The sequence below is a fragment of the Anguilla anguilla genome, chromosome 8 (assembly GCF_013347855.1).
Source record: "Anguilla anguilla isolate fAngAng1 chromosome 8, fAngAng1.pri, whole genome shotgun sequence".
In the NCBI taxonomy this organism is placed as follows: domain Eukaryota; kingdom Metazoa; phylum Chordata; class Actinopteri; order Anguilliformes; family Anguillidae; genus Anguilla; species Anguilla anguilla.
Window position 1 is genome coordinate 20554593 of NC_049208.1, and position 17794 is coordinate 20572386.

At 40.4% G+C, this 17794-nt stretch overlaps 2 protein-coding genes across 4 annotated transcripts in view; both read right to left on the reverse strand.

The window, feature by feature from the left end:
* The window catches only part of greb1l (GREB1 like retinoic acid receptor coactivator), a 61115-nt gene extending 58227 nt beyond the window's left edge, over positions 1-2888 (reverse strand). For both annotated transcript variants that reach the window (XM_035431569.1, XM_035431568.1), the window contains exon 1: positions 2773-2888. The gene's annotated coding sequence lies outside the window, so the exon portion shown is untranslated. The remainder of the gene's footprint in view (positions 1-2772) is intronic.
* Positions 2889-13681: 10793 nt separating this feature from the next.
* The window catches only part of rock1 (Rho-associated, coiled-coil containing protein kinase 1), a 65563-nt gene continuing 61450 nt past the window's right edge, over positions 13682-17794 (reverse strand). The window contains exons 32-33 of one of the 2 annotated variants that reach the window (XM_035429262.1): positions 17582-17777; positions 13682-15271 (exon numbers count right to left, since the gene is read on the reverse strand). In XM_035429262.1, the coding sequence (XP_035285153.1) occupies positions 15268-15271; positions 17582-17777 (200 nt within the window). In that variant the 3' untranslated portion in view covers positions 13682-15267. Of the gene's footprint in view, positions 15272-15751; positions 16574-17581; positions 17778-17794 lie in introns of those variants that run through there. The other variant, XM_035429261.1, reaches the window with a different exon arrangement.

Genomic DNA, 17794 nt, shown 5'->3' on the forward strand with positions numbered 1-17794 from the left:
CTAGACTACACTCCGGTATTATGATCCTTCACCACGCACATATGAAAAGTATGCATGCATGCGCTGCAAAATACAGTGTTCTGCAAAAGTATTCAGGCCCTTACACAATTTTCCTGAAATCATGAAACTTTCAATATACTCTGAAACTCCAAATTGTCCAAGTAAAATATCTGTATGTAGCCAACAAATAATTAAAAATTAAAAACAGAGATGTCTTAAACATGCAAGTATTTAGATGTTTTTGCGATAGAGAACATAAACCCGTTCAGGTGAAAACACTTAATGGATGTACTTAGTTGAATCACCTCTGTTTGTGTGCAAATATAGTGGTTCACATGATATCATAAAAATAATTAAAGACATCAGTCTTTGCAAGGGTCCTTAGCCAAACAGTGAATTATAAGAGAAGAGTCAATACTCAGTCAGTTAATATCCCAGTTTGAGCAGGGTCAAGTCAATCATTAGGAAGTTGATAAGTGTATTGTGCCACCTGGAAGCTAGCTAGGCCTAGATCACGTGCTCCCACAAAACTAATCAGCAGGCCAGGGACAAAACTAAATAAAGAAACCACACTGAGGCCAACAGGGACCTTGAAGACTGGCTACATCTAGCCAGCTAGCTGACCAGGTTATAAAGCTGGCTTGCTAGCCAGTTAGATGTCCACACCATCTAGCCAGCTAGCTGTAGCCACCTAGCTAGATAGCTAGCTGGCTATTCATTTAGTTTGGAAGACAAGTTTATATGAAAGGCTAATCTCAAACTGAGACACTGGCGGGTGGTCTCTGTTTAGAGCAACAACAGTTTTATTTTCCAATTTGAAACAATACTTATAATTGTGTAATTCATTAATTCAGTGGTCAGTTATTCCATGGATTAGTGTAATTTCTGTCCTGGAATATGGGCAATAGGTAGTATTTATCTAGTACAGGGGTTCTCAAACTAAACCTGTGTATGCTTGGTCTCCACAAAGCCACAATGGCAAAGATGTACAGAAACTAGCAGTTAATATTCTTAATTTGCACTTTAAATGTTAAGTGAGGAATGATTTGTCCTCTTAAAGACACACCATGACAAATGCCATCAATAAATATTCACATCACAGGATAGTCAGATCAACAAATGCTTTCCTTTAGCGTCATATAGCCTACAGAAAATGACTCCCGGAGAAAGAGGATACATTTTCAACTGAATACATTGGCAGGTAAAATCAGTGTGATCGTAATTACTGAAAATACGACCACTGAATGTATGGCAACCGAAACTAAACAATTTGTATAAATTAAACAAAAATCAAAATGGAAGCAAATAGTAACAAGCAAAACCTGCCCTGTGTTAATAGGTTTAAGGGAAAAATTGTGGAATAAATTATTTTATTTTCACCAGAGCCAGAGGTCTGCAAAGGGAAGCTACAGTCAGACAAGCCAGTTTTGTACAATTACTGAACAGAGAGGCTATTCAACCAATTACGTGAAATTAATACTTTTATCCAACTAATTTAGGTATGAAATAGCAAACGGTCTGAATACTTTTCACAATGTACGTCATACAACAGAAGTGATATCTTGATGCAAAGACCTAGTGCTTGTGTCCAGCAAACACAAGCGCGCGCCACACCACCACTGAACTCTATGCACGCCAAACACAGCAGCGATACTCTCAATTTAGCACAATCGGGTCTTCTTGATGGAACATGCGTAAAATTAGCACTCTCAATAATCCAAGGGTAAACGGCCTTGAACAATTTTTTAAAAATTACAGAGAATATAATTACGTGTATTCAAATCATAACTAAACGATGACTTTGTTCAGCATTTTTCCAAATCACTGGCTTCAAACCACAGCTAACAGTCCAGATGCATTCACCGAAGTAGACTAAATTAGCCATATCAGAACAAGGAGACCGCTATATGCAACATTATCAACGCATATAAACAAATGTAATTAGTATAAAAAGATAACAATATCCAACTAGCTAAATAAAAAATACATGAAATCAGCCTTATTATTTCAAGCTTAGCTGCAAGGTTTTCAATGGACTCAAACAGCATACAGTTGTTGTTTTAGCCTACAGGGCAGATGTTCATTTTATTTTATTTTTTTTGCTGTGCTTTCACTTTGACTTGTTTACTTAAAATTCGCATTGAAACAAGGCAAGGCAAAAAACAAAACAAAGTTTCATACAACAGATATCACACTTAAAAGAAAATTAAGACAGTTTAAATAGGCTACCTACCATTACCTTTGATCTGAAACCCCGTAGCCCACAAAGCGAGACAATAGCAACAGTGGACAATTGCATCCTTTAGGTAACAGACCAGACTGAAAATCATTTACATTCTTATTGTCAATATTCCATTTAGCATGTTTGGCCAAAAGCACATGTATAAAACTAAGAGAGAAAATGTACCAACGTGCATACCCCAGTCTGCTTGGAAAAACAGCAACACTGGGTCGATAGGATTTGCAATGAGCGTCAACGTGTTTTTATCGATATATACTTCACTTGGAACGATACACTGGGGCGACGCCAATATTAAATTTTTCTTTAACGCAAACGCGTGTTTAAGTGTCCGTTATATTCAATTGCATGTACGCTACATAGAACCAGCCTATATATAAAGTGGGCTACTCAAATTCTGACTATGACCCGTGTGATTATCAGTGCATTCTCGACAACGAGCTATGGAGTTAATTCTACACCAGACATAACAAGATAAACGACTCCGATGTTTTCGACGCGTAGTATACGGTGTAGAAGGAAAGAGAACTCACGTTTTTTCTTGCAGAAAAATCTTGGAGTTCTCGTCCATTCAAAAAAAGACAGCAAAAACTGAGTCGCCGACTGTCTTCTAGCAGCGTGACGCTAGCTCTACGGATGTCAGTATGGGCGATCGGGAGTTTCAGCATTACGTCACGTCACTTAACCTCACTGTACAAGCTGGTTGGGTAGACTGCAAGGCAGTAAATCGGAAAAGGAAAAGCAGTTTTGTACATTGAATAATAATAAAAATGTCTTGCCGAATTTGGCAGCTGCATTATAAGTACAATTACATTTAAAACATGTTGTTTAAACCCCAACCTAGAATTATATTTTGACTTCAACTAGTAAGATCACAGAATGTTCTTAACTGAACATTCTAACACTGATGTAACAATCACCACTGGTAATAAAAAACAAGAATTTTGAATTTTAAAAAATCGCAAAAAATCTTTCAAAGGGCTAATAGGTCACCCATATTCTTAGATAACGAAACGGTTTAAGCGGTTTTCGTGCTACGGTAGCATACAACTTTCTATTTCATTATTAGTAATAGCCTACCTGCAAAATACAACATCGCCTTGTGGCTTTTAACCTGAGCTAATGTGTCGTATCAGCGGAGATCAAGACATGTCAAAAAAAAAAAAAAAACACCACAAATGAAATAAATAGCAGAAATGAGAACGTATTTTGAAACAAATACTTTATTTTATTGCGATGCGGGTAAGGGGAAGGCTTTAGTGCGTAGCTCAATTGCTCAACAATGTCAGCTTCCGAAACACAGGAAAATGGAATCATCTGGCAAGTGTTTTATATATAAAATTGAAAATATTTTTTTTATAGTCGTTAACCGGATATTATATCGGCTTACTGCCTGCAATGGCTATATTGACCAAATCTGGACAGATAATTCTTGAACTAGGCCCAAAGTTCCACGCCATTCTGAGGTTATCCTGGATCAGAGAAAACATAGAAGGATCTTCATTGCACGCGATTGTAAATACAATAAGATCAAATGACACCGCAGTATTGATTGTTGCTGTACAGCTGTCTTCCAAGAGAGCGGTGAGATGAACCCAATGATAAATGGCTGTCATTGTTGTGAAGAGAAGCCACCCTTTTAAATTTATTGCACATTTCATAGGAGAATTGTTCAAATAGTCTACAATTTTTGAGGATATTTTTTTTAAATAAAAACGTGTATTAGCATACGCATGTTCCAACTGTTTTATTTATGGCACCATTAAAAGTGCATTTGTTCACTTTACAGGTAAAAAATACTTTCACACATGAGTGATAATAAGGTTCACCAATAACAGTAAAGCTATATTGTAAAATTGAGATATTACCTTTGGTCATTACAACCCAGTATCCTGGCCGTTTGGCATTAGGGGAAAATAATTAGTAAATAAATATATCCTTAAAGAACTTAATTAATTAATTAATTAAAATAACATCTCGGTAAATAAAGCAGAAATTAGTATTATTTTGTTTGATGTGAGGCGTTTATTTTTATGTATTTTTACCCTGTCATGGCCAGCAGAATTTCAGACACAAAGGTGCAGGAAGGTTGCTGTTCCCATGGTTACATCAGACCATAAGTTCCAAGAGAACTCTCGTGGACAAGGGTCTTCAGTTCTCTCTTTGCTGGGGCCTCAGGTGCAATTACAATTAAAGTGCTCACTATTTCAAAATAATACAATTGTTCAGAGTATTGACAGACTGGTACAGAAAGCATTAATATCGCAGTGAAAAGAATCAATGTGATCAGAAGTATTGCTACGCCAGTATGGTGTCATGCTCCTCAATATATAGACTGGCACAGTATATTAATTGGATACACTGACTGAACTAAAACAATGTTACGTTATCTCTAATATATAGGCTAAATATAGGGTCAAAAACTATGACGCATACAACCACTCAATCTACCTTAATTCATTGGGAAGGTAGGCTAAAGGGCAAGACATCTCCCCAACATTCTATATGCATGAGCAATATATTTTTAAAATCAAAGTTTAGAAACATAAAAACGGTATTTGAAGGGAAATAAATTACTGCATATGTGCGAAGAAAAGTTATTGAGCTGCGCCCTCTATTGGAGAAAAAAATGTATAGTGTAGCAGCAAGATCACCTTTCCTTCTCCCGGCATTTTCATTAGGGCGCGTCTTTGCACTGTACGTTAAATGCGTTTTTAGATAGATCTCTTGCCAAATCATATTCCAGAGCTATATTTCTCTTTATATTTATACTGTCACCAAGTGTAGCTTTCCTTAGCGGAGAAGTATTACAATGTTTTTTACTACATCTTATCAAAGGACAATTATTTCCGTTTGTCCTCTGATATAAATCCCTTTACTATTTACCATCCCATTATGAGCGGTCCTCGTTATGATTTCAGAAAACGTCAGTAACGAGTATCATTCCTTTGGGCGACTATAGATTCACTATTCACAATTAACATGAGCAAACGTAAGCAAACATACATTCCCCACACATCTGTTAGACAGCCAATTCGTCCAGTGGTCTGATGTTGTTGGCTATCTTAAAGCAAAATGAAGAAGCCAACTACATGGGAACAAACAGACAGAAAAGCAAAATAAATAAATAAAGCAACAGTCAAGAAAATTGCTTACAGAAAACCAGCGTGATAATAATTGTGAAATGAATGTTTTGCATTTTAACTACATAATAAATTGGATGTGTTTTAAGAGCTCCTCAAAGAGCAGGCTAGTGTCATGTTGAGGTAAATGCCATAAAGAAACAGAAATTTAATTTGAATTGAATAACAAAGTGATGTAATATAAAAATATACATATACAGTATTTTTGAGTCTGTGCAAAAGAAATACTCAGCCCATTCAATTGCTGCTACTTGAACCAATTACAAATACAAAAACAGTGAAAGATGAATTGAATTAAAAATGTGCTCTGTAATTAAATATGGAACAAATGTAATGAAAAAAGACTGGGTCATCATGTGACCTGTTTTAAGCACCTTGCAGACTGGATTTCCATCCAAGGCCAGAGTATAACTTTCAAACCACAAGCTAAAGTCTTGTTGCAGAAGCAGATTTGTCTTAAAATAGTAATAAAAAGTAGTAAGATGCTGACCTCAAGCACTTGTCGCTCAGAACTCATTACTACAGTTCAAATGCAAATCAGTCACTTGCTGTTTTTGCATTAAAGAGATGGTTCAGCACTGATACTACTTCACTTTGAGAGGGCAGAAGAACCTGGGGAAGATAAGAGGAATAGGAATGGTAATCAAATGAAGGAACATACCTGGTAGAGGGACAGGGGGAGAGCAGGAAAGGTTTTAAACTCCAGTTGCATATAGGTTTGATAGTCCTACAAAAAACTTATTCACTATGCTTCACTGGAGTGGAATACAGTGTGTTCCTGTGATACCATAGTTTACAAGTCAGGCTTGCACAGTACATTATTTTACAATAATGTAAGTTTACATAGTTTCAAATGCCTCCATGGAGGCAATTTTTGAGAATGTATGTGAAATATGCTTTAAATTATAGTACCACTATAACCACATTTACTTTAAAATTTGCATAGACATAATTTGTATTACAGAAATTGAAGGTTGTATTTCAAAAATGCACTTGATCATGGAACTAAAGTCAATTACATACTACCACTACTACTACTACTACTACTACTAATAATAATAATAATAATAATTGTTATTATTATTATTATATAGGTCTATATTGTTCTCATTTAAAATTAGCATCTGTAATTTTAATGTATTTGGTCCCTGTCCTTCAATATTTCATTATTAAAAATTATAATAGCACTAGAACCAAATTCATTTTTAAAAATTTCGTAGACACCTAATAATTGAAGGTTGCCTAAATTAGTTCACACATTATGTTTTTCAAAAATGTGCTTGATCACAGAAGTCTATTACAATTATAATTAGTATTAGTATATACAGATGGGTGACAAATTAAAGGAAAAACCAACATGAAGTGTCTTAGTAAGGTGTTGGGCCACCACGAGCCACCAGAACAGCTTCAATGCTCCTTGGCATAGATTCTACAAGTCTCTGGAACTGTGGAGGAATGGAACACCATTTTTCCAAAAGATATTCCCTCATTTGGTGTTTTAATGATGGTGGTAGAGAGCACTGTCTAACACGATCAGTCTAAAATCTCCCATGGGCGTGCAATTGGGTTTAGATATGGTGACTGCGAACGCCATAGCATATGATTCACATCATTTTCATACTCAAACCATTCAGTGACCCATTGTGCCCTGTGGATGGGCAAGTGGACCCAAACCATGCCAGGAAAATGCCCCTCACAGAATAACAGAGCCACTCTCACTGTAAGAGTCAAACATTCAGGTCTGTACCATTCTCTTAATGTACGCCATACATGCACTTGCCCACTTGTTGAGAATATGGTGAAGGATGACTCATCTAACCAGAGCCTATGGCTTTTGCACCACTGAACCCTCAAATGTGCATTCATCTTTGTCATGAGGGGTTTATGTACTGCAACCCTACTAAAATATCCCTCTCTATGTAGTTGTCGAAGGACTGTTCCTGTTGATATTCTGCTCACGTCCAACATTGACATTCTCAGTCACATGGAGGATAAGTTCCGGAGGAAGAGTGGCTCTTCTACTTTTCCTTACATATCGCAATAATGCACGGTCATTGAATGTGCGATTTCGAACATAATTTTCCACCCTATTTACTGATGTCTATTCCATAGATCTAAATGCAGATGTCACTTTTCCTATTGAAACACGAGCCAGTTGAGCAGTCATTGTGTCTGAAGCTCCTGCCATTCCTGCCACAATAATGATCCCTCTTACAAAGTAAATCTTTTCCTTTTGCCATCTTCATCCAAAGCAAGGTCAAAACTGGGCCTGCTCAGAATTTTTATACATGCCACAGAGCACGATAGGATGTTAATTGTTTAATTGTATCTTGCAGTACATCTGTATGGAAGCATCTGCATTTGTTATGTTTCTCCACTCATTTATTCAGGTTTTTCCTTTAATGTGTCACACGTCCGTAGGTCTACGTTGTTGCCATTTAAAATTTTCAATTTAGTATCTGTAATTTTAATGTATTTGGTCCCTATCCTAGACTTTTCAAGAATATCTAATATTTGGGATAGACAAATTATGAAATTTCATCTGTTTTCATAAAGTGGGTAACAATCATTAACTTGCTGGCAGATATATTGCTTCTTTGTAGGCCACCCGAGGGCTTGGGGTAAGAGAACAGAGCAAAAACCAAAGATCACCACTGACTATGAAAACCTTGATATACCTTTATTTTTCTTTAAGCCTCCAGTAAATGTAGATGTACTCCAGTAAAAAAAAATTGGGATGGCAGGTATGCCATCCTGCCAAGTTACGCCTTGGCGGGGGCATGCCCCATACCAATACAGCACCGCACTGAGAGTTTGGCACTTTTCAGGGTTCCCCACAGAAATAACCACAACAGCCACAGACACTCAGCCCTTAAAAACATTAAATTCTGTACATTCTGACCCCATTTCAACAGATAGATTTCATAAACAACTTCACATGTCCACACAATAAAGCCCCAAACTAAAGGGATTTTGCGTTTTCTCCTTCTTCTTCTTCTCTTTCTTCTTCTTCTTCTTATTTTTCCTGCTGCCTATCCCACAAACAAAATGTTTCCCCATTGGACATTTTACCGACACCAGCCAAATCTTCACCTACATGACCCAATCAAAACCTTGCATACACACGCTAAATATCCATACCTTTTTACTCTGAAACATTTCCAGTTTGAACAGCTAGTCTGCCTGTGGCCTAGTGGGCAAGGTTACAGTCTTGGCAACATGGGGTCCTAGATTCAAGCCCAGCTAGGAACACGTTCCTTTAACCTGCTTTTACCCTTACTAATAATTGTCTACTACTTCTCAATTATTGCTTTTTCACCGAAAGTGTACACTGCATTATGACGTACCGTCTGCACGTTCACTTATTAACCGGCTACAATATTGCAAAGCCATATGGATTCAACAGGAGCTCTTCTGTGCTTACTGGCCTGTGTTCTTCTTTAAAACCACGGACAGGTTTGCTAATGATATTGCACACATTGCATAGCTATGTCATGGTGCTGCACTAACAAAGTCACAGACTGGTAAACTTACGGTTGAAGGATTGAATCCCGCCTCGCCCTCAGGCAGATAATTTCCTCTTTCACACTAACGTTTTCTTACGCTTATACTTGCTTTACCAAAACTCACTCAAGGCCACCCATATGCATTTCATGACGGCAAATGTATTCCTTTTATTAAAAAGTTACACCAGTTCACCACTGTGCCATTTCTACTAACTATATTTCTTCACTTGGCTACGGTACAAAACCACGTTTTGGCAAACGCCACGTTTCTTCATTCATGTTACCTCGCCCTGTTCTCTATCTAGCCACATACAAACAATTACTACGTATGTAGGCCTACGTTCTGCAACTCCCCATTAAAACATTACATTTAAAATAATGACTCACTCATCATTATAAGTACTAGTACAGAACATTACAAAATCACATTAGTGGAATAGATTTCACACGTTACTTAATCCTCCACTTTAACAACTATTGTTTTATACCGACTGTTATATATAGCCTACCATTCGATAAGGAAACTAAGCTCGCTCATGGTCACTTCATTTACTTCGCACTATAGTCTGTGATCATGTCAACCTTCACCTACATGTCCATTCTGCTAAAAACATATTGTTTCAACTACGCAATTTCATCATTTCGCCTAATTTCTCTCACACTGTTGTTATTTTCTCATATGCAAAGCCTTCTGGGACATATGCGTCTGCTCCTATTCTCCACTATCAAGTTTTCCGGTTCTAGCTTAGCAAAACAGCGAAGAGGATTCCTACCTGCAGATAAGCCTATCAAAATGCCTTATAAACCTTACAAACACTAAAAGTGCATCTCCACGAAATAACAGACAACGGAGCAGGACAAGGGTACACAAGTTGTGACCCAGGGAGCTCTAATTCTACGGGCTTGCTGATTCTTATCTCAATCAAGGCTTGTTGGATGGCCGTCAAATCCGTGAGTACATACACGGGCCATATTTCACCTGCGTTTCTGATGCGTTTACATTTACGCCACCGCACCCTTTGTCACAGCCACTGTTTTACATGTATAGCAAACCGAAACTGCTAAACGGTACACGCTCATCAGACTGTACAAATTCACACAAGGATAGCCATAATCCACAACCGTTTCTTACACTCATAATAAAACGCTTTGCAAAAAGAAATATCATCTCATAAAAAACACAAAAATGGCAAGTTACTCACACATACAAGACATACACTGTCTATAACTCATTCATTCAGACTGCCAAAATCCAGGCCTGCCATTAAAAGTATTGATATCAAAATGACGCCAAGTTATGGTACTATGAACAATATAGGCTATCTTGCCTCACCCAAATTAAATAAGATCTATTCCAAAGCAATGCTACCCAATATTTCCTCAATTCTTTCAAGTCACTTGGCCCTGTGTATTGTAATCTTACCATTTTACAATGTCATGCAGACTTTGTGTCAGATCAAAGTGTCAAATATTTCGAATTGCCTCATGGAACACACTGAAATTCATGTAGAAAACTGCTGGTGAGTAACTACAGGAAGCATATTTCTCCAGAAAATGTCTGTGTATACTTGCTTCTGAACTGAATTTGAGTACATGCACAAGTTATTGTATATTTGCTACGTAGAATAAATACTGCATGTGAAATACATATTGTACATACATACATAGAGAACTTCTTTATCCCCATGGGGACATTTCCCTCGCAGCATGTTACATTCACATTTACGAACAGACATTTATACCAAGAAACATACAATCATTCACGCAACAGAAAGCCTGGCCAGCGAAATACATACATACCAATACAAACTGGACATATAGATGCCTATTCAATCAATCTTGACTGTGAGAACGCCATCCACACATATGTTTGGCCTGTCCATGTGCTGCATGCTTATACACACAGGGCCAAGTGACTTGAAAGAATTGAGGAAATATTGGGTAGCATTGCTTTGGAATACATCTTATTTAATTTTGGTGAGGCAAGATAGCCTATATTGTTTGTAGTACCGTAACTCGGCGTCATTTTGATATCAATACTTTTGAGTAACTTGGCATTTTTGTACGTTGAAAACGTGTTTTTTTTATGAGATTTAAGTATACAACGCGCCCTCTATGGATTTCACCTGGTACTGGATGAAATGTTCCGTACCAGAAATCTTTTTTTTAGTGGGCACCAGATGGCAGTAATTTTCCTTCATTTGCAAGTCAACATATTTAACAGAGCGCTGTAAATTCCGGGGAAAAAACACTTTCTGGCACAGATGCGATTCACAAATTAATATGAGCGAACGTGGAGACGAGTAATGTGGCTTTTTCTTGCTCCGTGATACATATAGAAAAACAAGCTTTCAGATCTGTTCAGCAGCGATCTTATGTTAATCGTTCTTCCAGTCACTCCATATATTCTCGTGTTTTCTCGCAATCACTTCAGTTTCCTCACAGAACGGCATCCGTGCAGTGTAGGGCAACATCGTTGTATCTGGATCACATTATTTCTATAATTGATTTAGTGGTTTACATTTTTCTGGCACGTTAAAAAAGGCTTGGCTTCAGAGAAACCCTCCAAGGGAACAGATGGGCCTCCCGGGGCCTTTGCTCATTCAGATACTCTCCGTTTGCGCGTCTCACAAGTGTGGGAACAGCGGAGTTCGAAACTGGTCAGGAACACAGGAAGAGTTCAGCCAACCTAAACAGAGGACTCGGATTTCAGGGGTTATTTTCCCTACGTCATCTTGGTATGAACGACAGTGTATTAGCCTTATATACGTTGCCACCAATAACGGCGGCAACCAAAAGAATTTATTCCTTTACCCGGGCTGTGATACCATACATTTGAAATGTGATTATAACTGTCTCGCTTCATTCCGTGCGCCTGTGTATGGGAGTGACTAGGCTACATAGTTCCGTTTGTTGCCATGGATGCATCTTTTCAATGCTAAATATAGACAGACACAGTGGAAAATGTTTAACAGCGGACATATTTTAATGGCAGCTAACATTTTGGCCAAAATGAATATAAAATGTGCCAATTTTAAAAACTCACAATTAACTTTGGTAGACAAAGTTCTGCCAGACAGATACTTTGGTTATCTCTAAGAGACTCGATAATTTTAAGAGGTTAGGCTGCTTAATGGTGTTTATGTCGAGATTCTGATTTATTTTGCATTATTTGTCCTAAAAAGGAAATGGGCATGGCTCGGCTATAGTTAATTATTAATTACTGACATACACCATCCATGTTGGCTACTATAAATTCAACTGCCATATGGCCCACAGATGATGAAAGCAATGCATGGTCCTTTACTGGTTTGGACATTATACTGAACGTGTTGAGACTGCAGTAAAGAGCATTGGGAAGCTTGCATTAGTATATTTTTTATATTGACATTTGCAAAGTTGCAAACTTTTTCGTCAAGTGAGAACTCTATTGCTTGAGTGTATGCTCAGTGTAAGCTAGGTGCACGCATTTGAAGATTTAGGGATTCTGCTAGGCCTAACATAAGCGTCCTGAATAATGATCATCAAGCCAAGCTCTGCACAGGATGTCAGTTTGCCTGCGTGCCGTCTGACGTTCGGCCCGTGACACACCCAGTCTTGCGGTTTCGTCTTCCTGTCAGCAATCTTACCCTGACGGCGCATTTCATCCTCTACCTAAGCCAGGAAACCAGATTCTGCCCACAACAGCAACTGAAATCACTCGGTGAAGCAACGGCGGGTTAACAGAAGAGATGTCAACATCGGCATTTGTGATTCGCAAAGCGGTCAAGCCGCTAAAATCGACTAATCGTATGGGCGTTTTCCCCCTCAGTATTTGTAGACCTGCTTGCTGGGCAAGGAGGATCTTTTGCCCTTGAGTTCAGGGTTCAAATTTTTTTCTTCTTCTCTTTTTTTTTTTTGAAGTGCTCTGGGAAGATGTGACATTATGAGTACATATGGATGACAATTTTTTACCACAGCAAGTAAGCTAGCTCACGCTCTGTTTCAGTCAAACCTTTATTTAAACCTCAGAAAAGCATTGAGGGAGAGCCCCTCATTCACAATACTGCCGAGTTACAACAAAAGAACAAAGAAAAAAACCAACCAGTTATCTCTCTCTCTCTACACCAGTGGTGGCATGCATCCATTACCACCCTAAAACCACTAGATGTCATTCCCCACTCTGCTGTAAGAATCATTACAGGTGATAAATTTGGTACACATCGCTGTCTTCATGAAATAGTTGGCTGGATCTCTGTGTGAGATGCACTTCAGGTCCCCAAGATAAGTCTGCCCTAGGACAGACTGCTTTTGGCTTTTAAACATCGATATAGAGCATGCCCAACTTTCCCAGAGGGGTGTGTGGACCCTGAGTTTCTGTCTAGCTAGTTAGCTTGACTCAACTGATGAAATTATTCCATGCTTTGAACCTAAAATTTAACGACCAACACCGGGCCAGCCAGCAGAAGATGGGCTCCCCCAGAGGTTTCTTCCCTCATAGAGCCCTGGTAGTGGTGAAAAGGTAGAGGTTCCAAGCAGCGACCACAGGGCCCAGGCTTTTACAAACTAAACCAGCCTTCCTGATACTTCACAGTATTTGAATAATCTGAACTTTCCCTTGTAATACCACTTTTTGTCACTGTTATCCAGAATACCCTCCCCCCCACCCCCACCCAAATCTCACCACATTCACAGAACTGCCATGTTGGGAGACCGAATTACAGGCCCCACAAAACACTGCATCGGTTAATCTTCAGCCATTTCAAACGGTTCATTTTACCACCATTCCCACGCGCTCAAAGCAGAGTCTGGGAGACTGTAGATAAAGATGTGTTTATTGACACATATCCATCAGTGCGGCCTCCAATGCAATTAAAACATGCAAGTAACCCAAGACAAAAAAAAAAAAAAAAAAGATTGTTTCCAGTGCTTCTTTCAGTGAACACACCTGCAAAGCCATTTTTCAATTACTGAGGAGGTATTCAACACTTCCGCTTACAGCTGCTGTCCCTGTCGGATGCGATGCGTCGATATGCGTGGGGTTCGAGTGAAGAGATGCAGCCGTGAGCACAATAACGTGAACGGATTATATAACGAGGCCTTTGTCAGGGCGCACTAACCTGTGTGCATTTGAGCATGTCAGACTCCAGGAAGAGGCGTCTCATTGGTCGACTGCATTCTCATGCCCTGTCACACGCCTCACAACTGGGGAGGAATATTTCTGATAAAACCACAACGTGAAAAGCCTTTTTTTCTGTATTTAAAAAATAGTATTTAAGATGTTTGTCTTGTTTTGGAGATTTCTACACAAACAGATATGGCAGTAAAATTGTTATCCAAAAGTTAAGGCACTAGGTGGGCCAAATGCTACACCAGTTAAGTGTTCTACGAATAATTTATAATTCAAACAGTGCAGTTTTACTTTGTTTTTTGTTAACTTAATGTTCTCATCTCCAACCATTTATCTATGAATCAATGTAAGGCAATACATTACAAAATAATAACAATAATAAAAATAACATTACAGAAACAATGTACCCCCCCCCAAAAAAACAAAAAAAAAAAACACTCAAAGTCAATGGTTTCTTTTAATTGTCAGGTCTCCTAATGCCAATATAATTGGATATCCTTATGGCTTGCGCAAAATAATATAACGATAATTAAAAATGCATAGATTTAAATGATAATCTTCTCACTCCTTCCCCCTGTGTTCAATACCCCATACTCCGTACCGAATATTCCCCCCCACCCAAAAATGACACAGCAATTGTACTAATTCCATGGAAGAGGGTTGTATTCCGGTCCAAGTCAAGGGGAAGGGATCCTTAAGGCATCAAAGTCACATGAGTCATTAACAGAGTTCTCCCATGGGCAGATTTTCTCGTTGGGTTGAGGGGGGGCCTCCCTCCTCACAGACTGGGCTGGCATCCATATGCCCCCCCCCCCCCTCTACTCCTGGTCCACCTCAGTCACCCAGGCTCCCAAAAAGTCCCTCCCCACCATGCAACCCTTCCAGCGTGGATATGAAGCTGGATTTGTACCTGCAGCTCCCGCCCGATTCCTGTTAAGAGCAGCGGCGCTCGGGGAAGCCGTCCCCGTTCCCCAAAGCGGCTGCCCAGGACTGCGGAGAGCGTGGGGTCCGGACGCTGGAAGCACGGTCGAGAGGAGGGGAGGCGGTGGCCTGGTGACCCCCTGAAGTTCGGGACGCTGCGGGTCAGTCCCGTTTACAGACCCACCATTTGTTTTTTTGTTTTTTCCTTTAAATTTTTATTTGCTTTTTGTCTCTTCGTTTTTAAAATCAAATTCATTCGCTGTGGAAGATACTCGGGTTCTCGGAGAGGGGAAAATACCAAAAGAAAAAAAGGGGAAAAGTCCCAACAGACTCCAGTGGTGCAGATGGTTAGCTGGAAGAGAGGAGAGAAACAGGTAAGGAAGCTGCGTGGTTCAGTTAGTCTCCAGGCGGGTACTGTGTAAGACGGAAATGTACCAAAGGGCTGAAAGGACAGGCGGCACTTCGAACATTCCTTAATGGAATAACCCAACGAATATTCACTTTGAGTGAATTGCTTCAGAAATTTGCTCCACTCGGTAGGGAATTCCTCATTCCAACTGCTGAGCAATCTCTATTATTTTCTAGAAATTTAAGTGAAACAAAAGGGGAGCAAAATATAGAAGTCAATTGTGCTTAAACTGTGCTTTAATGAAACTTTAATAAATGTAGTACTGTTCCTTTAAACAGCAGAATTAACCACTGGGGTGTGCCAGGCTGAGAATTCTCTCACAAAATAAATATATAAATAAATTCAGCTATACTGGCGAAGAAACGCCCCTTACCACCAGTGAGAGTCAAACCATTTTTTATTCTATTTTTTTTTAATTTTTTTCAACTGACATATTCCTGCTGGATATTTACTCTAGCCGTTCAGGTTAAACTGGCAAATACAAAGTAGGCCACAGGCACTGGCCCTTGGGTGCAGTGCCTCATGAAGGAATGTACCCAATTACTTCCACAGACATAAGGCCGACTACCACCCTTACAGCCGTTTCACAGTTTCTCTTAGGAATGTGTGATGCACCTATCATTCAATCTGCTATTTTTAAGAGAGCTTGAATGCAAACTGTCCAATATGTTAATATTACCCATCGCAGACAGTTTTGTGACATACATTTCTACTGCTTGCAGTAATATGCGTCAAAATGTTTGCAGTAATATGCGTTAAAAAAACTTCCAGGGCCACAGTTTAAAAATTGTGGATTAACTGCACACAAAGTTGACTCTGATGAACATTCCACAATTAAGGCCTTCTTCCTTACAGTAACCCTGAGAAAACATACAGTGTGAGCGCTTGGACTCCACCTGGAGCACAGCTGCAGTGGAGGATTCGCAGATTTGAAAAACCCGAAAAAGGTCTGACTTCTCAGAAGGCAACTGCCCAAAGAGAAGCGTTTTCAGCCCTGTAAGCTTTCTGCCTTAATGTTAGGGATTTTTATGAGAGACTGACACCTAGAACCACAGGTTCTAGTGCGGGTTAGTCCAGACAAAAAAGGCGCAGCGTACAGCACACCCTGGTTAAAGGAACGTGGATAGAAAACGAGAGTGAGATATCAGGAGTAAGGCTTCTTCTGTTATATAGGGCTGGAGACGGTGATGATGTCAGCATGTGCTGGACGTGGGGTCTGCTGCCTGGGGGCTTGACAGCGCTTTGCTACAAGACAGGAGACAATCGACAAGTCAAGCCGTTAGCCAGCGAGCTGGTACGTCACACCGTTAGCCAACAGCATCGCACGGCACACCGTTAGCCAATCGTCACGGCCAACTGGTACCCACCACCACGGGCCTAAGACGGAGCACTGCAGACAGGAATGCCAGACTGCATCCACACACCTGCAGCTTTAAGACCCTCCGGATGGGGTCACGTCTGAAGGCAAGTCGGGCCTGTGCTGTGAGACCCGCTTATAATAACATGATAACAAGAAGCAACTGGCAGGCTGGATACTACGCATACTGTGTGTGTGTGCGCGTGCGCGCGCGTGTGCGTGCGTGCGTGTATGTGTCTGTGTGTGTGTGTGTGACGACCCCCTACTCTGCTGCCCGTTGTGGTATTGTTCACAGGTGCCTGAAGGGCAGGGCAGAGGGTCTTTGGTGCAATTGGGAGCACCTGTGTTCAGGGCTCCCAGAGAGATTAAGATGCCTGTCTCCAGTTTGAGGGGGAGCTCTCTCCCCACTGTTTGGTTTCTGTTTTAGTGTTCGCTGTGTTTTTGATTTTACACCATACAACATTGCTTCAGCATACCTTTCATACATCCACTCACCTACACTACTGATAATGCTGACTTTCACACCCCATGTTTGTCTTGTTTTTGGTATAATTAGGTTATTTTAAATAAATGTGAATTTGCTTTTTAAACGTGTCAATGTGTGTGTGTGCATGAGCTTGTGAGTGTGCATGTACATGCATCTGCACAGTATGGAAGCAACTTCTAGGACCTAGAGCCAGGCCAGCATTTCCACGTCCTGTTTTTAATCTCACCCAAAGCCGATCTGAAGGCTTGGTGCAAACGGACCAACAGAGCAGGGTGACTGACTGTACTGCGTGGATTAAAATGACCGCCACCGGGGACGGTGGGCTGGAGCTGGACAGGCGTCGGGTTCCAAACTCCCCTCCAGCTCCGGCTCTGGAGCCTGGCTCCTGACCGCGCCCGGCAGTGCTCACCTGGGCTTGCTGGAGCCCCGGCGGAAGGACTGGTTGGCGCCGGACCGCGTGGACATGGAGCGGGGCGAGGCCCGGGTGAAGGTGGAGGGCGGGGTCTTGGGGATCTTCTTGCCCAGGTGCCCGATCCACTTCTTCTGCTCGTCCTGGGACAGGGCCAGCAGCAGCATGTCCCGCGCCGAGGTCACGTCATAGTTCACTGTGGGGGGGAGACGC